General features: G+C 42.2%; 2 protein-coding genes across 7 annotated transcripts; one reads left to right on the top strand and one right to left on the bottom strand.

Moving 5' to 3' along the window:
• Window positions 1–8,515: 8,515 nt before the first annotated feature.
• LOC146710579 (uncharacterized) lies at window positions 8,516–11,581 on the top strand. Of its 3 annotated transcripts, none has more exons than XM_085453138.1 (4): window positions 8,521–9,095; window positions 9,202–9,312; window positions 9,761–9,927; window positions 10,260–11,581. In XM_085453138.1, exons 1-4 carry the CDS (start codon window positions 8,961–8,963, stop codon window positions 11,305–11,307), a joined length of 1,461 nt encoding a protein of 486 aa, XP_085309264.1. In that variant the 5' UTR covers window positions 8,521–8,960; the 3' UTR covers window positions 11,308–11,581. The 3 variants fall into 3 exon arrangements, 2 of the variants coding, with proteins under 2 accessions (XP_085309264.1, XP_085309265.1); XM_085453139.1 differs by having other exon boundaries at window positions 8,521–8,828; XR_014919966.1 differs by having other exon boundaries at window positions 8,516–9,312; window positions 9,761–10,165.
• A 1,137-nt stretch (window positions 11,582–12,718) lies between these two features.
• On the bottom strand, window positions 12,719–17,684 carry LOC146710580 (uncharacterized). Of its 4 annotated transcripts, XR_014919967.1 has the most exons (9): window positions 17,623–17,684; window positions 16,439–16,859; window positions 16,258–16,290; window positions 16,072–16,161; window positions 14,845–14,947; window positions 14,713–14,765; window positions 14,525–14,603; window positions 13,413–13,606; window positions 12,719–13,304 (listed from the first exon to the last, which is right to left on the bottom strand). XR_014919967.1 is itself a non-coding variant. In XM_085453140.1 (8 exons), exons 2-8 carry the CDS (start codon window positions 16,649–16,651, stop codon window positions 13,743–13,745), a joined length of 1,131 nt encoding a protein of 376 aa, XP_085309266.1. In that variant the 5' UTR covers window positions 16,652–16,859; window positions 17,623–17,684; the 3' UTR covers window positions 13,655–13,742. The 4 variants fall into 4 exon arrangements, 1 of the variants encoding a protein (XP_085309266.1); XM_085453140.1 differs by lacking the exons at window positions 12,719–13,304; window positions 13,413–13,606 and adding an exon at window positions 13,655–14,302; XR_014919969.1 differs by lacking the exons at window positions 12,719–13,304; window positions 13,413–13,606; window positions 14,525–14,603; window positions 14,713–14,765; window positions 14,845–14,947 and adding exons at window positions 15,230–15,482; window positions 15,591–15,662 and having other exon boundaries at window positions 16,072–16,859.
• Window positions 17,685–25,591: the final 7,907 nt, after the last annotated feature.

Below are 25,591 nucleotides of genomic sequence, written 5' to 3' on the forward strand. Positions count from 1 at the left end.
TACACCTACAGGAGCTGCTTGGGTGTGGAAACTCATGCCACTAAGCTCTCTGTGCAAAGTTGTGGTGCTAAAGTTAATTCCAGAGGAGGTTTGGAGCTATTGAGCATTATTTGGCTCAGCACTTGGCAAACCCTGTTGATTTGTAATACATTTGTCCTTATTGTGAACATCCAAATGTTGTTGAACAGAGGGGATATCCTGAATATGGTCACCTCAGGCACACCACGGCCTGGTTTAAAGCAAATAAACATTATTTCAACTGTGAATCAAGCAAAGCTACCCTAATAGATTAATATATGTTATGTCCACCAACCATTAAGTTGTACATTTTTACATATATTTTTAATGTATCTAAATGTTTCAATAATTTTAGTAGAGTCAAAAATATGGCCGTTTACTTGAAGACATTTACTGCAAAGCTTGAAAGTTATAAAGCTAAACAGCTTCCAGTGTTTTTTCCACCCTGAAGTGCTGAATTCCTATCACATTAACTTGCTCTAAATCTTACGGGTCTCCACTGAAATGCTTCTCCCTGAGCTGCACCTCTACAGGTAATGAATACTGGTAGTAAACATGAAAGGATGTTTCCCCACACTTTATAATTAGATTGCTAAATCATTTGCTGCAGAGATGCTGGCCCTGCTTTGGGGGAGGGAGAGTTACAGCACGCCTGCGTGCAGTGTTTGAGTGTAGGATAGTATTTTAACATCTGCTTGTTTGTGTGTTTTTAGCATGTGCTTGTGTACTGTAATGAAATGTATGTACTCAGGAGTTTAATTATGCGAACAATGAGAAATATACACATTATTTACTGGGAGAGAAGTGATAACAAACATTTTGGCGCTGACTGTCAGCTGAATGTCTTTTCTTGACATCTAGGCCTGCGGATGATATATAAGGAAATGCTCTACACTGGTGTCCAAAACAAACAACCATGTTTCCTCGAGTGAAGGTCAACACATGCAGATAAGGTTCTTGAATTCATGCCCTGCCACTGCCGGGTTAACCTCTGCTAACTAATAGCTTAATAAGACTCCTCTCTGGTGGTTTGGTAAACATCTGCTCCGCATAATGTCATTAAAATTGCTAATAAAGAATTTGAAAATGAGCTTGACATTGCTTTTATTTCGTTAACTGGGTCACAATCACAAAGATGCTGGAGAAGGACGGAAGTGATATTTAATTTGGGTAAATTCAAAATGACACAGCTGTGTCAACAAAAAGAGAGGAAGGCGGGGAATGAATGACGATATTTCTCATGTCTCTTGTGTTAAACACGGCGGCCTTTGAAGGACGTTCTGACCTTCAGAATCATCAGATCAGCACAAGCATCAACAAACGGGAGCCAAACACTGAAGCTCTTTTAACAGCTGCTCCAGTTCAGGAAACAAGACCAGTGCTGACACTGGTATACACAACAAAATTTAGAATAACGCATGACTTATTATCTGCTAATTACATCAGCACTGTACAGTATTTTGTTTACCGTAGATAGGACAAACATTTTATGTACCAGTGCAGTGAGCCAGTATTGTGCAAAGAAAATTACAACAAATCTATCAGGACATAATTGTAACTTGACTGTTATTACTATTTGCGTTCAGCGCTAAAAAAGTCAAAATAAGGACAATAAAAATATATCGATGCAGCTATTAGAAATAATATATATGGAGGATTAGGTTATTAGTAATTACATTAATATTAAGTGGATTAGTAGAATTATCTATACTCTCTTAAGAAAAGTATTGTTATAATAAAATGTGATAATGTTGCAATGCAGTGTTAAAGCATCGTGTCCCCGGGTTTCACGTGAGTTGAGCACCTAAGAGAGTTGCCCTAATTAACAGGCATCAATATGTTTGCACATTAACGTGACTGAGTCGTGACTATTTCAGTGTTTAAATCTCTGTTCAGTCACAAATCTTCATAAAACAAACAAACAAACACAAAGGTGCAGTGATTCACAGTGGACCAGCTGCTCCATTACAAACCTTGATCCACAACATCATCTAGTGGTGGAGCACAGCTCTTACATCCACCGTTAAATATGTGACTGTGAAGAACTTCACATTCAGATTATATATCAGACAGGATATGAGTATGATGCTAGTGCTAATTATTATGAGGCACAACCTGAAACATGTTTAACATCTTGTTGTGAGTGTGGCCTTCTCAGGATGCTCACACTGGTCTATAATATGTTTATCACTTGAATTTGTGAATTAATTAAATGATTTCCTGTTAAAGGGCTGAATTAATTCATTATTGGTGAATTAGAAAATAGTTTTCCATAATTAACTAAAGCTATGAACAAAATGTGAAGAAACAGCAGATGTAACTTTATATCTGAATATCTCTTGAAGAGGCTGAACGAGGGCCAGGTTGTTCTTTCTTGTAATACTGATTTGTACCACGAGATGGTGAAGCAAGATAATACAGCCTCTGTGCCAGCCCAGACACTTTTATTATTCCTGTACCTCATGTGGTGAAGCCAGCTCATAACAAGCAAGAGGACCCTGAACCTGCAAAGCTTCTAGAGCCAGCTGAAACTTTGACCGTATCAGGCCTTTTCCACTAAAACCTACTCGGCTTGACCTGATTCGACTCAGTTTTTAGGGTTTTCTCTGGTACTTTTTAAGCACCTGCTTAAAAAGCTGCACAAAAACCTGACAAAAAGCTATAGATATATATTATATACACATATAAGCAGCAGGTATACCATCACATCCTCCATTGTTGTGTTGTGTTTGTGTCACATACAAATGCTGTGTTGCTAACGTGATGCACATTTAGGTGCTACACAGTTGAAAAAGGCACAAGTCTGAGGAGACTGGGAGTGCAACAGTTCCCCTGTCATCACCAACAGCAGTAGTTAAGCTCCATTTCCATCACTGGTCTCCCAGCCTCCCTGCTGAGTTGCTCCACTGCTGCCCACCCAGCCGTCCCCCTTAACAGATTTGCTTTCTCTACGCGCCCCCACGTGGGCATTCCTGCAATGATCCACAGCCAGTGACTCAGAACTGCTCCACAGTCTTGTCGTACTGTTTTGTATCATTTGTCTGCATGTGAGTTTCCATTGTTCTCCGCCTGATAGAATGTATGGATTTTGTCGTTTGCTGCCTTTTGGACTTTTGCTTCACCAAAAGTTTGCTTTTGTTCATTTACTCATATCAAAGTCTGCATTTTGGGTAGGCACGTTTCACTAGACATGGCACAGGGTTCTGCAAATATTGTTAGAAAGTACTGGAAAGACTCAATTCCAAGGTCGCCTCTTAATGCTCCCATAAAGATTCCCAAATATTACTGTTCCTTAATGTAAGGAGCTCCATATTGTGGCCCCTTTGGGCACATTATAACATGGGAGTCTGTAAATGTCCTGAGAATGTCTCAATAGTCCAGTTAGTTTGTTAACCTCAAAAATCGTCACAGGCTCTGCAGTGTCACTGTCTACCCCAGTAGATTCCAGCACGGAGAGGAAACGGAGAGGTGCTGGGCGACATGGCATGAGGCTGGAGCGGTTCTCCTGAACCCCCAGCAGGAACAAAGGCAGGGCCAGCGGGTGCAGAGACCTCCGGCATGGGTGGAGCTAACTGTAGCTGCACAAGGCACACAGCTGGCTCAGGTTGCAACGGCAAACAGTCTGTCAAGGATTTATTAGCGAGATGCGGTCCCCTGCTGGCTGAATGAGCTCCTTGGAGCTTCCAGCAGAGGATGGAAGTGGCTGAACAGGTGGCTGAGCTACTGACTGAGCTGGAAACAGAGCTGATGCCAGAGCTAAAGACTGAACAGGTAACAGAGTTGACAACAGGGCTAGAGACTGGAGTAGAGTTTGTAGAGGTGGTTGTTATAATGAAGGTTGTAGTGGCAGTGGATAAGCAGTTAGCTGAACTAGGACCCCTGAGCCTCCAGAACACGAGGAAAACTGCTGGATGGGCTCACCTGAGCCTCCACCGGAAACAGGAATGGGTACAGGCACCTGCTGGACACTAGTTGCTCCCACCTGAGGAGTAGGTACGGGTGAAAATGTTACGGGTCCCAAGGATGAAGACCACGATGACAAATATGTTACCTGTAAAAGCAGGTGAAGAGCAGAATAAGGAAGACACGATGCGTCTCTGCTTTCCTCCAGAACGTGTCTGTCTGATTTATTTCACACAAATAAATGCTATATAAACACTAAACATGAGCTTTCAATATACTGTTCAGCTGGTTCCTCATTCACATCAATTACATTTACTTATTTCACAACCTCAGTGAAATATACTCTTTTTAACTGGTTCAGTTTCTCAAATTCACACTTCTTTCACAATGGCGGACGAGCGGGGCTGAAAACTTTTAAATATTACTCTTTCTGGGTCACAAAAGAAACTTTTAAGTTATTTTCAAGCGAGAATGTAGCTGTGTAAACTTCAAATATCTGCTCGATTTATCAAGACATCATATATTTCCAAACGCGCTCCGACTCGGAGACATCTGTGACCCGCCAGCTCCATAGCAGACAGCGAGGTCGAGGATTATTAGAGCCGGCGAGAACAGCGGACTCCCGGCACATCGTTTTCAACCCCCCCGCGGTCTTTTCGCTACTCAGGTTAAACAAACCCCAAACCCCAGCAGCTGTCTATTGTATTGAGTGTCCACTAAAATAAAAATAAAAGCATTCTAACATCTCACCTGCTTGTTTTTATTAAGGTATGTACACGTATGTACATGTACACTATTTTTATTAATAGAGCCAGGCGATGGCGAAGCAGAAGCCGAGGCCGAAGCTGGACCAGGCGGAGGCGAAGCAGGAACAGAGGCCGAAGCCGGACCCGACGACGGCGAAGCAGGAGCTGAGGCCGAGGCCGGACCAGGCGAAGCAGAAGCTGAGGCCGAAGCCGGACCCGACGACGGCGAAGCAGGAGCTGAGGCCGAAGCCGGACCAGGCGAAGCAGAAGCTGAGGCCGAAGCCGGACCAGGCGAAGCAGAAGCTCAGGCCGAAGCTGGACCAGGCGAAGCACAGGCAGAAGCTGGACCAGACGAGGCAGAAGCAGAGGCCGAAGCCGGACCAGGCGAAGCAGAAGCTGAGGCCGAAGCTGGACCAGGCAGAGGCGAAGCAGGAACAGAGGCCGATGCTGGACCTGACGATGGCGAAGCAGGAGCTGATGCTGAGGCTGGACCAGGCGAAGCAGAAGCCGAAGCTGGACCAGGCAAAGCAGAAGCAGAAGCCGAAGCTGGACCAGGCGAAGCACAGGCTGAAGCTGGACCAGGCGAAGCAGAAGCAGAAACCGAAGCTGGACCAGGCGAAGCAGAGGCAGAAGCTGGACCAGGCGAAGCAGAAGCAGAGGCAGAAGCTGGACCAGGCATAGCAGAAGCAGAGGCTGGACCAGGCGTAGCAGAAGCAGAAGCTGGACCAGGCGTAGCAGAAGCAGAAGCTGGACCAGGCGTAGCAGAAGCAGAGGCTGGACCAGGCGTAGCAGAAGCAGAGGCTGGACCAGGCGTAGCAGAAACTGGACCAGGCGTAGCAGAAGCAGAGGCTGGACCAGGCGTAGCAGAAACTGGACCAGGCATAGCAGAGGCAGAGGCTGGACCAGGTGTAGCAGAGGCAGAACCAGGTGACAGTGAGGCAGCCACAGGTGGTGGCTGGACGGGCTCCTCGGGCCCCCCAGCTGACGTGGCAAGAGGCTGTGTAAGTTGCAGCAACACACAGTCTATAGTGGGTGAAATGAGTTTGTATGAGTTCTCAGACTGAGGTGTGGCAGAACCAGGCGAGGTGTCGTCCTCAGGCTGAGGCGCAGAAGCAGCAAGCGGTAGCGCAGCAGGTGGTGGTCCTGCAGGCGGCGGCGCGGGAGCCGCAGGTGGTGGCACTACAGCCACAGGTGGTGAAGCAGAAGGTGGCCGGACGGGTTCCTTGGGCCCACCAGCTAACGAGGTGTGAAACTGGACAGGCTCCTCAGGCCCTCCAGCTGACGTGGCGTGAGACTGAACGGGCTCCTCGGGCCCTTCAGCAGACGTGGCGTGAAGCTGGACGGGCTCCTCGGGCCCTCCAGCTGACGAGGCATGAGGCTGGACGGGCTCCTCGGGCCCTCCAGCTGATGAAACATGAAGCTGGCTGGGTTAGTATTTAGTATTTTAGTATTAGTATTTATTTATTTATTGTCATTGTCAAGAACAATGAAATTGCGTTTGGGGCTTCCATACAACCCAAAAAAAAGAAGAAAATAATAAATACCCCTTAAAACCCAAGTGTACATATTTAACCCAGTGTGACTCCAATGCAATAAGACAATCCTTAGCAATAATGTTCGTAGAAATTCAGACAAAGACCTGAGAAACATGACAAAATACAACAATGCAACCCATTCAATATTATTGTACTGTGAGATATGATATCAGATATGATAGTTATCTATTTAAGAAAGAGGGGGGGGGGGGGCAGGAGGGGGAAGAGAATAAAGAACCTCCAGCAGACGAAGCATGAAGCTGGCAGGGTTCTCCCGAACCTGCAGCAGACGAAACATGAAGCTGGCTGGGTTCTCCCGAACCTCCAGCAGACGAAACGTGAGGCCGGACGGGCTCCTCGGGCCCTCCAGCTAACACTAAAAAAGGCTGCACAAGCTGCACCTCCGTCCCCGGCTCCAAAACGGCCTGGATAGCAGTCCCACAACAGCTTAGCTGAGCCTGATGGCTAGCATTTCCTGTGCAAACAGTCTCTTTACAGCCGGGCTCATGAACCGGAAAAGCAGTGTCAGTTTCCATAACCTCCGAAGAAAAAACATGAGGAGACAAAACATAGTCACTCACTTGCGTTCGTGGTGCGGAGCGTCGGTGGCGCGCACGCCGTTTCTTCTTGGGAGTGGAAGACGGCGGAGCGATAGGTGGAAGTCCCTGGTAACTCCGAGGTCCCCCGAGAGCCAGTCGAGTTCCCCGGAAAGAGGGCTTGTGCTCCGGAATGAGCCATGGCTTCCACCGGAGCTCCTCCTCCAATAGAGCGCAGAATATTAACTGGCGCTCGTCGTGGTCCAAGTCTATGGTGTCCAGTGCTTCCCCGCACTGGACCGTGGCAAGAGCATGGCGAGACTGTGACGAGGGCGTGGAAACTGGTGAGCTGTGAGGTGGGGACGCTGCAGCGAGTCTCAGCGAGCCGACACGAACTGTCTCAAGCACGCAAGGCAGCGGCAGCGATTCCTGTTCACAGTCCTGATGTTGTTGAAGTGAAAAAACAGTGCGAACGAAATCCTGCACATCCTCCGACAATTCTGCCGTGTAGACAGGGTAAGCAGACAGGATCTGGAGAAGCCGAACTTTAACTGACTCCGCCTCACTCTCCTGTCTGCATACAGAATAGATGTTCCATTGTCCCTGGAGGATGGTCACACGTGCGCTGAACTCAAAAAAATCCTCGCAGACATCCGCTGGGTCCATACTGGTCGGGTCGTTCTGTCACGGCGGGGTGCGCCGCTGTGTAATGGAAAAAGGGACCCAAAAGCAGATGAGGACGAGGAGTAGTAAGTTTCAACAGAAAAGTGATCCTTTAATGATAACGGCAAGGGAAGACCAGGAAACCAAAACAAACTGGCAAAACACTAAGAAACAAAACACTAAAGGTACTAAGACCAAAAACCATAACTGTCATGGTCCTGCGACCATGACTCGGTGACTTTGTGTTTGTGTTCTTTATTGTTATTATTCTCTTTATTATTCATGGGCTGTTTTGGGATGGTTTGTGTTTTGGGATTTTAGGTACTGGGTTCTGAGTTTGTGCTCCCTCTATTGGTCCCTGGTGTCAGTGTTCCCCTGTCTCGTCAGGTTAACCAGGTCCAGCTGTGTCTCCCACCTGTGTGTGATTTCCCAGTGTCTCTGTGTACTTATAGTGTGTGTTTTCCTCTGCTCCTCGTCGCGTCGTCTGTATTCATACCTTGTGAAATCCCCTGCGTGCTCTCCCTGCTGTTCTCCCTTCATGTTCAGGTTTGCCACTCCTTTGTGTAGTTTATCCCAGTTTAGTTCGTCCTTAGTTCTGTTTGCCATCTCCACTTTATGTCTGGTATTGTTAATAAATCACCCTTCACGTCTGAATAAGTGCTGCATTTGAGTCCTCCTTCCACTCTTCACACGGCCGCTGCCCCGAACCGTGACAGTACGACGCGACCACGAAATGGACCCAGCACGCTTAATCCGACTAAGGAGCTACGGGAGAATCTCATCGATGCCACACAGGAGCTCATCGACCTGTGGCTGGAAAACCCGGGCGGGGAGTCCCAGCGCGCTATAGAGAGGCGGCTACAGGACTTTGTTTTCTGGGGCTATTCAGAGCGGGATGGGAGACTGTACGGGTCGCTTATACCCACCTTCGTGGTAACAGATCCTTCGCAAGTGGGCGTGTACAAACCCTCTGTAAAACCAAGAGACTGTTTCTCTGCCGCCCCTTCTGAGCCAGGACTTTATCGCCATTCTCCGGCTCAGTTCTGTGTCCAGCCACAAACCTCCCAGTCTGTAGCTCAACCGCTAGCCTCCCCAAGGCTAGCGGTTCAAAAAAGTTATAACATGCCAGAATCTAATGCTATAGCTGCAGCATGGGCTGCAAAAAACTTTCCTTTCCAGTTGTTAAAGTTATTCCTATAGGCTGTATGCAGTATTTTATATATCTACTTGTGAGTTGAAATGTTTAATTTGGCATTGAAGTGGTGCTTTGAGATAGCAAAAACATTTTCATACTGTTTAATCTCATTTAGTGTTTTCTTTTTTTCTGTAGAGCATTTATGGTTGACAAAGACTTTGCGGAAATAAATGCTTTGCAGAAGGTTTTTCCAGAGTCAGCTATCCTTCTATGCTGGTACCATGTCTTGCAGGTAAACCACATTGTTTTCTTTTCACGTTGTCTAAGATGCACCTGAAACACATTTTTACAACAGGGTCCTGTTGTTATGATTTGCCTCATTGTGATATTCACCTACTCAGGTTAATGAATATAAAGGGATAAAATGTTGAGTGACTATGTCCATCCATTTAAGACCACAGTGCACTCATCTTCTGGTGGCTGCTTCCCAAAGCTCTTTTTGACATTTAAAAATATGTTTGCCTGGTTGATTTCTGTAATGCACAGGTCCTCTTGTCCAGTGAGTGACAAAGTTATTTTTGGACGTCAGCTTTCTTTTATGCTTTTTGTACAGCTGCTCCTCTGTCTCTCTCTCCAGATTAACTTTTTTTCTCTTACATTCACAGGCTGTTAATCGATGGCTTTCAAAATCAGAGTCCGGGGTCCATGGGCTTTCTAACACCCAAAAGAGAAATGAAATCATTTCTTTCTTTTGTAAGCTGAAAGCTTGCACATCTGTAAGTGTAATTTGTCTATTTCACATTTTGATTTCTTGATTACACTAAGAGCATAATAACTTTCAGTTGCTAAAAAAAGTTACAGAGAGATACAAAATAGATTTTTGAAACAATTTCTAAAACTGGCTTCTTATCTTGCTTATCAAAACAAGTACTTAAGCTGTGCAGAACATCATTGTGTCACCCACTGTGCAGTAGAACTTGTGAGTGGGATTCTTTCACAGACAGATGCTGAAACCAAATATGCTTATAGGTTTAGTGTTCCTTCTTAGCCATTGTAAGGGAAAAAATAATTGCTTCTTAATACAAAAACACGACATATTATTAATAACTTAAAATTCTTAATGTTATTCAATAAAAGGAAAAGGGCTTCAATACATAATATTAAAGATTTCAATAGGTCTGTTAAATGGATTGAAATATATTCTGTTGCATCCAATTCTCTTAGGAGGACGACTTTAAAGCCACATCAGCAGAGTTCTGCCAGACATTTAAGCAATACCCTTTGGTGTGCCAGTATTTTCAGAAGCACTGGGAAGGCATTGGCCACATGTGGTGTGACTACGGCCGTCGCTTCAGTCACGCTTGTTCTGAAACAAACAATGTGATTGAAAGGTATGATTTATTATTTTGACCTCATTCAATTGTATTGCTGAAAAAAAGATATTATGCTTTAATCCAAGAGGCTAAACTGAGTAGGTTCGTCATGTCATTGCCAGAACAGGTTTTAGGCAAATCCTTTAAATTCTAGCAGCGTTTTTTATGTTATCACAACAAAAAACAGAGTAGGTGGATTTGCCTAAATCAGCTAAACCGGCACAGAGCATTCCTTTATAAAAGACGTGTGCAATAGGTATTCCAATTTTTAAAAAAATAATACAGTCTTGATTAAAACTTTAAATTCCTTCAATTACAGTTACTAATCATTTCAAATAACTGTTTTTCAGATTTTTCCACCGCCTGAAATACCAGTTTTTATCTGTCTACAAGAATAGGCGTCTGGATGATCTGATTGAAGTGCTCCTAGGGAAGGCCGACGACTACTTCTCAGTCATAAAAACCCTGCAAGATGTGGGCCGCATGAAAAACAGGTTTGCTGACACCTTGTCTCAAGTTTCAGACTCTGCTTCAAGACTGATGGAAAGTGGTTGGGCTCTTAAAATTACAGTCAAGAACAGCCATGGAGTTAATGCATATCAAGTCCCATCTGAGTCAAGAGAAGACATGGTGTATGATGTCTGCCCTGTTGAGTCCTACTGCAACTGTACATATGGCTTACGAGGACTTCTTTGCAAGCATCTAGTGTTACTTGCAAAATTAGCAGAGGCTGACAATGACATCTATCCAAACATGGAAACAGACATTTCTACCTTGGCAAGAATTGCAGTGAAAGAAAGGCATTACTTTGTACACTGTGAGGACTTGAAAGTGATAAAAATGCCAAGTTTGTTTGGAAATCTGTGTTTTTTTGCATCGGCTGAAACACTTCAGTGCACTTGTTGTACGTTCTCTCACTATAACACATGTGCTTGCCTGAAGGTGGCTTGTAGCCATTTTAAACAAATGAAAAACTCTCTGAAAAGTCCTCTATCAACTTTGAATGACACTCCTGTAGTTGAAAGCACAGACAAAAAATGCACAGAAGATGCGGTTGGAAAACTAAATGCTGTTTTAGACACAGTTAAACAGTGGGCATTCATTCCAGAGGGTATTACTGCAATGATAGATGAACTGCATACAAATGTCTTAAAAACAAAACAAGTAGGCAAAAGTATATGCCAGTACGAAATAAAGACGACAGATAATGCACGCAAAATTAGGCCATTGTATTCTAGCAAGAAACGTTCGGCCAGCATCGACATTCCAACAGTCTGTGAAAATGAATGTGAACAGTCGATAACCACTGAAAGGGAGACATCCTCTGGAGAAAATGAAAACCTTTTGGAATACAAAACAAAAAAGAGAAGAGTTAAAGCTAAGTATATGCACAAGTAGACTTTTGTGTGACATTTCAAAGGGACTGCATCCATTACTTCTGTTTATTGAAACCTAAAGCTGAATAGCTGTCTTAACTTTCTGCCAAGGAACAGATGAAAAGAAATTGTTTGCTCTCTCAAGCAGTTGTTATTTATGTGTGTTATTCATTACTTTGGCTTGGTTGCTGTTTTTGATACAAATTCATCTGTGCCCATTGTAATATTTTCATATGTTACTATTTTTATATTGCTATGCATTATAAATAAAGGATTACTTATTACTATTAAAGGTCTGTATTTGCAATTGTTGGTATTATTTATAAAATATGCGCTCTTAAGTTTTTTGCTCCATAAAACGATACCTGTCACTTTTTGGACATAGAGTATCAGCTGTTGAGAATCCTGGCTCATACAAAATAGAAGTAAAAGGTTTCAACATCCAGCCTTTTTATGATTAAATACAAAGTGTAATAACAGAGTTATTGGGGTGTGATTTTGTTAATAGTTAGTCTTAAGTATAAGTTTAATAGTAATGAGTAAGAAAATATAGCCAGAATAATGGAATGAGACTAACACCTGACCTCACACTGAGATTTGGTATGAAGTGGCATGTTTGTGCTAATGCTGACATTGGGGCTCAGAGTTCCTCTGTGTGTATATATTTGTGAACGTTAACTTGGCTAATGTCCAAGGGTTTGACTGCTTTCCTGTTGGATTGTATCACAAAGAACAGGGATAAGAGCACCAGTGGCCGTGCACACCCTCATCTCTCTCCTTCGCCCGATCATTAGTGTTGGAAACCGGCATTAGCTCAGAGTAGATTAGACTTCAGTATAGTGCAAGTTATTTGATTTTATGATTATTTGATTCAGTTTTTTCTGTGTTCAAGCTCAATTACTTTAATAAAATATGTTGAATTCAAACAAATAAATAAACAAATAAACTGTGGACATTACCCTTTTAAACCTTTCTGAAACAAGACAGGTAAAAACCAGTGTATAAAAGTTTACATAGGTATAAATAGCTCTAACACTTTACTCCAGCCTGGCGTCCACACATGTGGACATCACATTTTGGGTTATTTAGACCAAAATACTAAATCTTGATCAACAAGTGCCTGATATACAGTTACGAGGACATTATACGGCAACTGTTCTATCGAAATTTCAAATTAATGTCCTCATATGTGGCTCTCATTTGTCTCAGAAACAAAAATTAGGTAAAAAAAACAAAACCTGGTAATTCTTTCTTTTTACATTCATCGGGTTCCAATCGGCCCAAATATCAAAGAGAAATTAAAAATGCATGCCATGGAAGATTTCGGGTCTTAGGGGGTTAAAATGACCAGACCCCTCCGGCCTGTTTTCCAGGCCACTAAATTAAACCCAGTCAATTACCAATTGAACAGAATAAAAACCTACGAGGTCCACTAATAGTCCAAAAGTCCAAATCTTTAATAGAAAAGACAGGCAGAACTCAAACAAACAATAATCCAAACGAGGAGCATATATACACACTGGAAAGTAAATAATTATAAGTTATTAAATCAGACTAATTAAATACAGTAAAACTAATAAGGGAAGACGAACACACGGGAAATAAAAATAACAGTGTAAACATACCAAAACTCAAAATAAAACAGGAAAGCTACTACAAACCGAGTGTGACACAATTACATTCATATTGAAACATATGTGATAATTTTCTTTCTTTGTAGCATTTTTAAGATATGTGTTAGAACAGTCATTATGCTGTTTGGATTAGGAACCAATCATTTTTGCCAAATAGTTAACACAAACTTAGAACAACAATGAACAATTTTCAAGATTCTGATTTACAGAACAAACAAAAGTCACAAAAGGTTTCATTATTTAAGAGACAAGATCAAGTTTTTCACACAGGAATGAAATGACAGAATCCAGTGCAGCGGGGCCAAAGGTGTGTGTCAGCAAACTGAAGGTTGAGGAATCAGTCAGCTCATGTTTAAGATTGTGTTGGATTTTGAGAAGAGTCTGTCTGTTATTAGAAAGTAAGATTAACAATGTTACACCAATAACCCAAATACGGGGAAATGACAAATAATACCAAAAAAGATACAACTTTCATATTGTTTTACTAACTTACTTTGTCATATCAGCACTTGAATGGTCGATGCCTTTACAGACCATGTCTGTTGTGACATCGCAGGCCAATCTTCCGGCAAACCCGAGGGCTAGCTCCCCAGCCTCCTCTTCACTCAGAACACTAAACACTGTTACTTTAGTTTTGGCCTTCTTAGGCCTGTCAAGAATCATTACGGGCAGTTTGGCTTTACGGCCCTAAAAAAGAAAAAGTGCAAACACCAAAAGAGCAGAGAGAGACACACACGCACAAACAAAGTTAAATGCTTTTGTTTACATGGTGTAATTGTGTATATGTTGCAGCAAATGCACAATTTCCAGCCACATTGTCACTTCATTGATACGAGTAACCCGGATTTATTTCAGGTGACATCAAAATCACGAAATGTATACCTACCCCAATCAAACCTCTGAAAACATGAACTGACATGTTCTCTGCGTTGATTCTGCGCTTGATCTCGTCTTCTGTTATTGTGTAGGTTTTCTTTTTTGAGCTTGGTACAGATAAGCGACCATGCACTCTGTAAACTGTACTAGTTCCTTCTGAATCAGTTTGGAATTCTGTATCTGCATCGATCCTGTCAACATCATCAGCAGCAGCATTATCTGTACTCAGACTTGTGCCGTATACTTCTGCTTCTTTTTCGTTGTCTTCAGTCTGTGTGCCTTCATCTCTTTCAGTCTGTGTACCTTCATCTCTGACTGTCAGTCTTCCTATCTCACTGTTACTTGTCGATTTGCTGCAGATGTTCTCTCCCTTAGGAACTTTTCCTTTGTCATTCGCTGCCTGATGCTTTCCCTGATGACATTCTTCACTGGCTACTTCTATTGCTCCTCCTGTATAGCCACCCACTATGCTGCACAACTCCTTTCCCTCTGCTGTGCTGCACTGTGCTGTTACATAAAGAAGAATGATATAAACAGCACTATATCAATTTAATTGTGAAGAGAAATCCCCACAATACGACACAGTTATGTCTAAAATAGTTTTGTGTAAAAACTGGATCTTGAAACGTCCACTTTAATTACACAGTCCGGGTGTGCAAAGGCAAAATTACGAAAAAAATTTTTCACTTTAAACATTTTTGGACATTGTTTAGTTATATTGTGACTTACTCTCACAGAAGATACAGATGCCACAAACAGACTTTGAACAACGCATGTGCTTGTATGCACCACATTTCTGGCACTGCACCTGTGAATTAAAAAAAAGAAAAAAGAAGAAGAAATAAACAAACAAAAAACAAATGAACAAAGTCCATTAAATAAACAATCTATATGGCTAAGGACATGTCATAGTGTACCCGGTCTTTGGCTGCAATCACACACCAGCACTGACTGCACTTCCTAGTTCGATCTGCAAAATATAATTTGTTTAAGTACAAGTTACATTTTCCAATGTTAGAGAAAAAGAAGGCAGCTAATTTTATCTTTACCTATTGAGGAAAATAAGTAGTGGCAAAGTCGGGACCTGAGCTTTGTGATTTCAGTGTTGTACTCCTCCACTTGTGTTTTACCGTCAATGAGAGATTGGGCAAACTAATAATTGACGAAGAAGAAAAAAAAAAAAAGAACAAAAAGAATTAGATTAACAAAGAAATGTTTGTTTGTTTTTAACCCCCCCCGAGGAAAAAAAAAAAAACAGAGCAACCAAAGCAAAGCATTACTGCTGAAATGGTTCAATCTACAAAAAAATTTGAGATTTTACCATCCTGCCTCTAAGGCTTTAAAAACTGAATAGGCAAAAATGTAAACATTACTTATATAGGTTAAAGCTATAGTTTTCAGTACCATTATGACATGCACTCCACATGAGTGGCTCACATGTGACAAGGTCCACTCTCCAGCGCAGCCTCTTGCTGAAGCAAATGAGCTGAGAGATCGCAGTTATTACAAATAAAAAGCATATAGAGAAATCAATAACCACGTTCGGTAATGATTTCAATTAAATTAAATATGTTATGTTAAATATGTTAATTAATTACCTCCAGTTTTTCAACACCGCACTTTTTCTGACCTCCGACTCGCCAAATGAATTCATATAGACTATGGTCCTCTTGGGTATGTCACAAAACTGTTTTGTAAAAAGATGGAAATGGTAGGCTTGGACCTTGAGCTTTCCTAATGAGGGACACTGAAAAGTATCATGCACTAGAGAGAGTGCAAAATCTGTGCAACTTACAAACAAGGTCCAGTGGCTGCCGTTTTCCAGACAGGCTCCAATCAATTTCTCATACATCTGAAAGATGTTTTTCTGGAAATAAAAAGAATGACAAGTATGTTTTTCTGTCAAGAATGACACTGCAAAACTGCGAAAGCTTGTCAGGTGAGACTTGTGATTAATTCTGCAGATACACAAACATATAGAAAGTGTCATTTTTTGTTTACATTAATTAATTTCTATAGTGTGTACAAAACAAATCAAGACCACAGACTCAACACGCACCACTAAATTTTTGGTGTTCTTTATCAGTTGGCCAAGACAGAAATGTTTTAATCTGTGTGCATTGCTTTTGAACAAGTCTTTACACAGAAAAGGTTTCAGAAAGGTATTTTTCAGGTTCTTCTGACAAGGCTTCAATTTTGGAAAATGCTGTTTGTTTATAGTGGCAACTTATAAACCCTTTGTGATAAGAACATAGTTACCACAGTCCAAGTCATACCTTCAAAAAGTATGCACTTTGTGCTCTTGTGGACCCATCCAAAATTTTTCCAGTGATTTGGCTTGGTATTGGATAAATGTGAGGGAAATTCTATAAAAATAACATAAATACACCTATGTTTTCAAATACATTACAAAAAACGTAAACATGCTATGTCATTATGATCAAACAAGCTTTTCAACATACCTCACACTGCAAATAGATTAGGCCATCTATTACCTTATAAAACAAATAAATAAATACATATAAATAAAAACAGAACTAAGGAATACGATTCATTAAGTAAATTGTACAATAAAGTGTATTTAAAGCAGAATTTAACATTAGTTTTATGACAACATAAAAGGATTTTTATGTCAAGAGGTACCTCATCTGAAATGTTAGTCTGGTCAAACAGGGATTTCAAACTTGAAATACCAATAGAGTTTGGTCCAGCTACTCCCACAAGGTAATCTGTGAGAAAGCATATGCTGTAGTCAACAGATATCATTTTCTTTTTGCATGCTGCAACCATCATCCATTTCAGTCTTCTAGGAGCTTTGTCTGGTTGTAGTTCTTTTTTCTCCTCCTCTCCCCTCATCTATTAATTAAATTGTTTTCTGACCTTCCTAACTGTTTCCGACCTGTCTTCCCAATGTGATGTTTAAGCAATATATGTATGGTCAGAAGGGGGTGAAATTTTCATTGCAGTTGTACGTGTAACATTGCATGTGATAATAAAAGGCTTGATTGGTTGATTATTCAACATGAGTTGACATTTACCTGACATTGTGAAGGAGTCACAGTTTCTGTAAGGGTGTAAGAACATAACATGTGGATTTGTTACACTTCTTTTTCACAAGTTAATAACAATCAATAATTTTCATTCCATTATTTACAAGCTATCACACGATGTCCCAGGGACAACATCTACACGATGTCCCAGGGACAACATTTACACGATGTCCCAGGGACAACAATTACACGATGTCCCAGGGACAACATCTACACGATGTCCCAGGGACAACATTTACACGATGTCCCAGGGACAACATCTACACGATGTCCCAGGGCAACTTCTACATGATGTCCCAGGGACAACATTTACGCGATGTCCCAGGGACAACATTTACACAATGTCCCAGGGACAACATTTACGCGATGTCCCAGGGACAACATTTACGCGATGTCCCAGGGACAACATTTACGCGATGCCCCTGGGACAAATTTGTAAATTTCTGGATTACTGTTAATCTCCATAGAATCAAGAACTCATGTCCAGTTTCACAGCTATGGACCAGTTAATTATGTTTCCAGGTGATAGTTTGATTCATAGATTCAGCACACAACCATAAGTCTAGGCCTTTTAGTCCAGATTCTCTTCACTTATGTTTGTAAAATGATCAGGGAAGCTACTGCAATTTTGCCTGACCCAACCCCCGGGCCACGAAACACCCAAAAAGTTGGGGAACGCTGGTCTAGAGAACACTGGTTAGCTAATGCTGTCGTCAAGTAGCCTATCGCTAGCAAACAAACAGCAAGCCAAGTGAGGAACATATGTATAATGCTTACCGTTTATTAAAGGAAAGTATCCTAAATTGACTTCAAATTCGGCGGACAGGCGAATTGACTTCTGTGACCTGTGGCTGCTTCTCCACCTGTGGCTGCTTCACCACCCGTGGCTGCAGCGCCGCCTCCTGCAGTACCACCACCTGCAGCGCTACCACCTGCTACTGCCACGCCTCACCCTGAGGACGCAGCCTCGCCTGGCCCGGCTTCATCCTCGCCTGGCCCGGTTTCATCCACGCCTGGCCCGGTTTCGTCGTCGCCTCGTCTGGTCCAGCCTTCGTGTCTGCGTCTTCGTCTGGTCCAGCCTTCGTGTCTGCATCTTCGTCTGGTCCAGCCTTCGTGTCTGCATCTTCGTCTGGTCCAGCCCTCGTGTCTGCATCTTCGTCTGGTCCAGCCTTCGTGTCTGCATCTTCGCCTGCAGCAGCATCTTCAGCATCCGCACCATCGCCTGCAGCAGCGTCTTCAGCATCCGCACCATCGCCTGCAGCAGCGTCTTCAGCATCCGCACCATCGCCTGCAGCAGCGTCTTCAGCATCCGCATCATCGCCTGCAGCAGCGTCCGCATCATCGCCTGCAGCAGCGTCTTCAGCATCTTCGCCCGCTGCGGCCCTGGCTTCCGTGCCTTCAGCCTCGCCTGGCCCAGCCTCGTTTGGGTCTGGAGCTAAACGGCCATTTTCTAGACCGCTGGCTAGGCTACCCGGACCGCCATTGCCTGAGCGGCCGCCGTTGCCTTCCGCACGGCCGGCCCCCGGACCGTCATTGCCTGAGCGGCCGCCGTTGCCTTCCGCATGGCCGGCCCCCGGACCACCATTGCCTGAGCGGCCGCCGTTGCCTTCCGCACGGCTGGCCCCCGGACCCTCTTCGCCTGAGTGGTCGCCGTTGCCTTCTGCACGGCCGGCCCCCAGACCCTCTTCGCCTGAGTGGCCGCCGTCGCCTTCCGCACGGCCGGCCTCCTGAACCTTTTGTGCGCCTCCACGGCCTTCTTCGTGGCCGGCCTCCTGAACTGTCCTATCCTGGCCTCCTGTGTTATCGGGTCCGGTCCCTCCGTCCTGCGCCCCCTGCCGCCCGCCCGGATCTGGTGGTGTGTTTCTGTGGCTGTCGGGGGCCAGCCCTTGAGGGGGGGGGGGGGGTACTGCTTCTTTTTCACATAGTTCTCAAAAAAAGACCTGATCTCATAGCAGAAATGGCCTGGAATATTGATATAATCAAATCAATTGTCCCTTAGCCTAAGGCCAGTCTGTCCACCAAACTTCAAGAAATCCATTTCTGCTGGCAGACAGACTAGCATGGAAGAAAGCATAACCTCTTTCACAAGGGAGATAAACCCTCAACTGTGAATCAAACAAAGGCATTTATATCAGTATCTGACACCGCAGTATATGAAACGTCATATATATTACATAAAACACATCAGCCTCTATTAAACTACATGAATCAACATGATAGCCCTCTTCCTTGTGTGTGTGTGTGTGTGTGTGTGTGTGTGTGTGTGTGTGTGTGTGTGTGTGTGTGTCTTTTTCTTCATTACATTTTGAGAACACTTACAGCACACTCCAACTCTGTAAATTAAAGAAAGAAAGAGAACCCTGTCAAATTGTCAGGGTTCTCCCCACAATACCAACCAAAGTTTTGTGCTTTAGTGTGCTTAGGAACGTTAATACAGTATTTACACTTGGTGGTGTAAAATGGTTAAGTGATGACGTGACGAATCCTACTTCCGGGCCTAAAGTAGTCTGCGTTTAATATGGCTTTTGTGTTGTTAACATGTTTAATGTTTGCTTGCAAACTGCAATTAAATTAATTAACGAAATACATTTTGAGAAACGTGAGTGTTCCTGTGGTCTTTCTCATATTTTCTTCTATCTCAAAAAGCTCCTAAAACAGTCAGTGATCACTGTTGACCTCCCTCGGCTTTTATTACCGCTAATTATTTATTTAAGGTCAGTTTTTAAAACCTTAGGATGTAACTACAGCCCAGCCCATGCAGCAGTATATGAATGACTAACCTCGTATTGTGGATGGATTATCTCAGTTGTTCTCCTGGCTGAAGTTTGGTCCTTTTACAGCATCCTGCCATGCGATTACATTTGTTCCTGACCACCGAGAACACTCACATTAACTTTTATCGAGTGGAAAAAAAGTTAGCTTGTTTATATTATGCTAACATAGCTGTGTCGCTAGCGGTCACGTAGCACATCATTATATAGCAGCTAGCCCAACTTCAGTAACCCTACAAACGTCACTGCTGTTTAGTTTTCTGTCTTCATTTATGCTGGAAGTGATAGCAGAGCTGTACGTTTTAATTTGTTTCCAAAACCCCGCAGTCAGGACATGCTATATTGTATTTAGATAGAAGCTAGCGAGCTAACTCCCTGCTAACTTCTAACTCCGTTAAATGTCATAAATTCCGTTTTCATGGATGCCTGGATGTTAAACTCAATTGTTACACCTGGTAGAGCAGAACGCTGATCATTTTATTAAAGATGAAAGACTTTAGACTGTTTTTCAACTCTCAGTAATGCCATAGTGATCGTTTGATATATGGACCTGCAGCGGAGTTTAGGCCCAGACACGGCTAGTGACGTCAGACTGAACAACTGCATAGCATTGTATAAGTTGCAAACACACACTAAGCTAAAACGCACACATTGAAGCAGCAAACATCACTGGAGGCTCTTAGATTAGTTGCTGATAGTAAGTTTCTTAAACAAATAAGAAGATAGGTGTCACATTGAAAAATGCCTGAGGATCTTAAATTCAATACTATTAACAGATAAAATATGTTTTAGTCCTAAACTTATGCTAGTAATGCATCAATAACCGGCTTTTTCTGTCTGCCTGTGTATGCTGGAGATCCAAATGCTAAGCTAATTACTTAGCCATGCTTTTCACATCTGTATTTATTAGCTGTTAAGCTAAAGTAATATAAAACAATGTTCCAAATAGTCAATATATATAAGAAGACGTACTGGACTTGAGTAACTCAGATTTAAGCTTTCACATTCACGCTTGAACGATTACATTTATTTGTAATTTTGATTTTCTTCTGCTTAACTGAAATCTGTTGATGGTTGCAGGGTAGGCAGCTTATTCCAGATGTACTTTTCCCCAGCAACATTTTGCAGTTTTTTCCAGAAGATTTGATTTGTTCCCAGTGATGGGAATAACGGCGTTACAGGTAATGGCTTTAGTAATGGCGGTACTTTTTTCAGTAACGAGTAATGTAACTAATTATTATTGCAATCGTTACAACGCCATTACCATTACGAACAAAAAATGCGGTCGCGTAACTATTTTTCAACAAACAGACGGTTGAAGCTGTGTTCAGCTTACCGCATCTTATATCAGTTGCTGTAGCAAGTAGCTGTAAGTAATCTGGGAGCTGCAGCTTTAAGCAGCTGTGCGCTCCCGCAGGCAGCAATCACTGTCTGACAGACGATCACTTTTTGGCACAACACCTGCAGCTAGGGGCCAAAATGAGTGCTGCTGTTTAACTGAGGAAGAATAAAGTAGTCGTGGTAACCCAATCACATGACCACTTTAAGATGACAGGGCAACAAGGTGATATATGCCAGTTTTTACAGTACATTGTGTTGATAGGCCACGTAAAACCAGAGTTATGATGAACAATATATACGCGTGTTTTTTCCTGAATAGTTTCGTCACGTTTACTGTCTAAGGACAGCAGCGAGCACTCTCTGCTTATGAGCAAAAAAATAAAACAAAACAAAAAACGTGTGTGGGAAAATGCACCATGTCGACCAATCAAAAAATAATATGGCGACATGACATTTGGCTGTTTAGGAAGAGGGGGAAGATTTAGGAGTGACGGCGAGAGAGAGAGAGCGCGAGTTTTGAGATGTGAGAGATTTGTGACGTTTAGCGTGTTTGGAGTGTGTAGTTAATGTGTTGTCTTGTGTAGTTAGTGTGTAGAGTTGTGGATAGTTTTGTGTTGTGTCAGAACAATGAGGCGACTGCTGTCTCCAGGTAGAAACAGGAGTGATACACCTGCTGCTGTCAGACCTGCAGGTATCAGGCTGTGATGTTCTCCTTTATAGTGGACAGAAATTATGTTTTTGGAGTGGCACAAATATTTGTGTGGCATCTTATTGAATGCAGAACAGCTGATGGTTATGTAAATAGATGTGGTTATTAAAAAAAGGGTAAAAGGTAATTGGCTGCAAATAACTTTGTTGTTTGCAAAACTTGTGCATATGATTTTAAACTTTAAAACATTTAAAGTTATGAAATATGATTCATTAAACATGTTTGTGGTTGTTACAGTAAAAAAATTACTTTTTCTACTCTGATTTTATGTTTTTTGTCTGATTTTAGATCAGTTGTGTTAATACAGTATGTCAACATGAAAACATAACTGTAAATTCAGACACGTGAGGTTGTGCTGGAAAGGCAGCTTAGTTGGCAGCTTAGTGTCTCACCTTTCTACTTCTGTTTCTTCCCGTCTAACGGTTCCTTGTCCAGTGCTTTCTGGACTTCCAACAGTTCCTTCACTGTATTTTCAAGTCAGGATAACTGCTGGATTCTCTCAAAGAAAAGATCTTTGCACACATAAGGAGACGTGCTCAGAAGATGTTGGCTGTCTTTGGATCTACCTTTACACGTGAACAAACATTCTTACTTATAAAATTTCACAAGTCCAGGTACAGATCCTCTCTCTTGGCGATGATCACCTGTCCAGTGTCCATTGTATTTCGACCTCTTGTTGCACTTATTCAAGCCTAAAACAGGCAAGTATTTCTTCACTTAACAAGAAAAAAATAACTGAAAAATACCAGATAAACTAAAAAACTAAATGCAAAGTTGCAACAGCACTTCAAATCTTTAACATTTTGCCAGAACATGCACATTTTGTTTACAGGTCTCTGGACGTAGCGTTTTCAGTGGCAGAAACGTCCAGATGAACAGAATCAACTTTTGGAGATTTACTTACCTTGATTATTGAGAATGCATCAAGACATTTTGTTTACAGTTGTTTTTCTGGATTTGATTAAATAGTGATAAAATGTTTGCATTTTTACAATGCCTGTCTCATATTTTCATTCCCTACAGCATCCACTCTTACCATTGGCAGCTTTATATAATAATAATTTATGTATTATGGAGATAAAAGTAATATTATACGAAACTGAGTTCAGCTTATTGGTGCAGCACTCTACAAGAGTCCCAGGAGCACCTCGGGAAAATTAATTGCCTGCCTTTGGTTTGAATGGTACATAGAGATGTAGCCTAAAGTCCAGTTATATCGAGCATGACGCTGAATCATGCTGGTTCAGCACCTATGATGCAGTTATATAACAGAAACCCAAGTCTCAAAATTATGACTTCTTACTGCTAGTTCAGCTCTTAACCTGCTGAGTTATTCAGCCACTGAGAAAATATGATGATATTATGGACTAGAGCTACAGTTTGTAGTTCATAGACTCACCAAAAAAAAGCAAATAAGCTCATCATGTGACACACAGTGACACCAATTTAATTTACAAGTGGATGAACATAAATAAGATTAACATGTTTCTTACATTTAATAATAATAAGTCTTTGTACACCAAACAGATGTACCGCGTTGTGATCATACAAATAGTCAATATAATTGTTGACTGTGGGAGAAAAAAACAAACATAATTATAAATCAATAAGACTAACAGAGATGACAGAGGAGACATGACACTCAAATATCCCTAATAGAACTACTGGGGATTGTTTCACATCAGCAAAGATGGTGGTACAGTGGAAATAAAAGTTTCAGGGAAAAACATGTTTTAACTTTTTGACATTCAGCTGGTCATTAATAACTCATCTAAAGTTAGGATTCAGGTCTGGTTAACCTTCTCAGGTCTGAGCTATTATAGGTGGTAACACTAACCCTGTATTTAGGGCTGCCACGATTGGTCGACTAGTCACGATTACATCGACTATCAAACTCGTCGACGACTGATTTAATAGTCGACGCGTCGTTTGAAGCTTTGTAAGATCCCAAAAGACGCAGGAATAAGTAGCAGGATTTAAGAGTGTAATAACGAACTGAAACAGAAGATGGCAGCACTGCATGTACAAGGATGCCAGCTGCCGTTAAACCCCGAAGAAGAAGAAGAAGCTGTGTCCCAGAATTCATAGTGCGGCCCACCTCAGTTTCCAACAATGGCGGCAGCTAGCTAGTTTTAATATTACTCTTATTATTCTTTCTGGGTCACAAAATAAACGTTTAACATATTTTCAGGCGAGAATGTAGCTGTGGAAACCTCAAATATCTGCTCAGTTTATCAAGACACCACATATTTTCAAAAGCGCTCCGACGTTTTCGGAGACGTCTGTTACCCACCAGCTCGATAGCGAGCCGGGGGCGAGGCTCACTAGAGCCGTGAGAACACCGGACTCCCGGCAAATCGTTTTCAAACCCACCGCCGTCTTTCGCTACTCAGGTTAAACATGATACATAAGTCACTTAGATAACTTAACAATGTTATTGTTTGGCTTTTTTCAGTGTTTTATTTGTTCCTGAGTAAATCGGTTTGTCTGAGATTAAAGTTATAGTTTTTACACAGCTGAATAAACGTCAAGCAGACAGCTGATTATCAGAAGTGTGAGATGCTCCAGAATTTACTCCGGTGTCCTGTTATATTTTAGATAGCAAGGAGTTTATTAAACTTCACCGAAACAATCTGCAAACTTCATTAAAATTCAATAAACTCTCATCTTGTCTTTATTTTTAGTTAGCACAAACACTTAAAGCTGTAAGCTAATGATAGTTATATAAGAGCAGATGCTGCTGGTGCAATAAGCTGTACGTTTTACGTCCAATGGATGATGATCTGATTAGTCGACTATCAAAATAATCGTTTGTGGCAGCCCTAACTGTATTGTAAAGATAGGAAAATGGAATTTTTAGGAAAACCAATCCAAAAGATTTTTGACAAGGTTCCTGGAAGTATTCCATGATGGCTCCTGAGTGAAAGTATTGCTGTGTCCAAATTCAAGACCTGCATCCTTCGAAGGACCCGGCCTTCACGGTCAACATAGGCCGGGTCCTTCGAAGACCCAGAAGGCTGGAAGTGCGAGGCTGTGAAATGGGACGGTCTAGCCTTCAGATTTGTGTCACCGCTGTCTCAGTGGAGTTTAATAAAATCAGCCGTCTGCTCCTTGCTCCCTAAAATATAACAGGACACTGGAGTAAATTCTCCAGCATCTCACACTTCTGATAATCAGCTGTCTGCTTGACATTTATTCAGCTGTGTAAAAACTATAACTTTAATCTCAGCCAAACAGATTTACTCAGGAACAAATAAAACACTGAAAAAAGCCAAATAATAACATTTTTAAGTTGTCTAAGTGACTTATGTATCATGTTTAACCTGAGTAGTGTAAAACCGCGGGGTCTGAAAACGATGTGCCGGGAGTTTCCGCCTGCTCTAGTGAGCCTTGAACCCCGGCTAGCTATCGAGCTGGTGGGTAACAGACGTCTCCGAAAACGTCGGAGCGCTTTTGCAAATATGCAATGTCTTGATAAATCGAGCAGATATTTGAGGTTTACACAGCTACATTCTCCCTGAAAATATGTTAAAAGTTTATTTTGTGACCCAGAAAGAGGAATATTAAAACTAAGTAGCTGCCTCCGTTGATGGAAACTGGAATTGGCTGCACTATGAATTCTGGGACAGGTTGGGCATCGAAGGATACAGCTGACCCATCCTTCAAATCTGGGGAAATGAAGGACGCATTTGTCGGACGCATTTGTCGGAGTCTTTGAATTTGGGCAGCTTTCGTCGCCTGGCTGTGATGTCATCGGTCTACAAATGCGGCCTCTGAATTTGGACACAGCTTATTTGGACTTTGGCTGAAGTCTATGCGAGTGGACTCTGGATATAAAAATCTAGCCCAAAAGTCTAACTGAATTAGCATCACTCATTTTTAGACAAAACAAAAGACTTAGTGTATTTTCATTGTGCATAGATTT

This window comes from Copadichromis virginalis, linkage group LG4 (assembly GCF_057382275.1).
Source record: "Copadichromis virginalis isolate Kocher_CV1m ecotype Utaka linkage group LG4, C_Virginalis_male_GT1.1, whole genome shotgun sequence".
NCBI lineage: Eukaryota > Metazoa > Chordata > Actinopteri > Cichliformes > Cichlidae > Copadichromis > Copadichromis virginalis.

What these genes read in the sequence shown, in the direction of transcription:
- LOC146710579 (XM_085453138.1), top strand. Translation starts at nt 8,961, where the DNA reads ATGTTGAGTGACTATGTCCATCCATTTAAGACCACAGTGCACTCATCT. An exon ending in AGCTGAAAGCTTGCACATCT is followed by an intron (nt 9,313 to 9,760) that starts GTAAGTGTAATT and finishes CAATTCTCTTAG; the next exon opens with GAGGACGACTTTAAAGCCAC. An exon ending in ACAAACAATGTGATTGAAAG is followed by an intron (nt 9,928 to 10,259) that starts GTATGATTTATT and finishes ACTGTTTTTCAG; the next exon opens with ATTTTTCCACCGCCTGAAAT.
- LOC146710580 (XM_085453140.1), bottom strand. Translation starts at nt 16,651, where the DNA reads ATGAGGGGAGAGGAGGAGAAAAAAGAACTACAACCAGACAAAGCTCCT. An exon ending in AAAGTGCATACTTTTTGAAG is followed by an intron (nt 14,948 to 16,071) that starts GTATGACTTGGA and finishes GTCAATTATTAG; the next exon opens with TTTGCCCAATCTCTCATTGA. An exon ending in TGATTGCAGCCAAAGACCGG is followed by an intron (nt 14,604 to 14,712) that starts GTACACTATGAC and finishes TTTAATTCACAG; the next exon opens with GTGCAGTGCCAGAAATGTGG.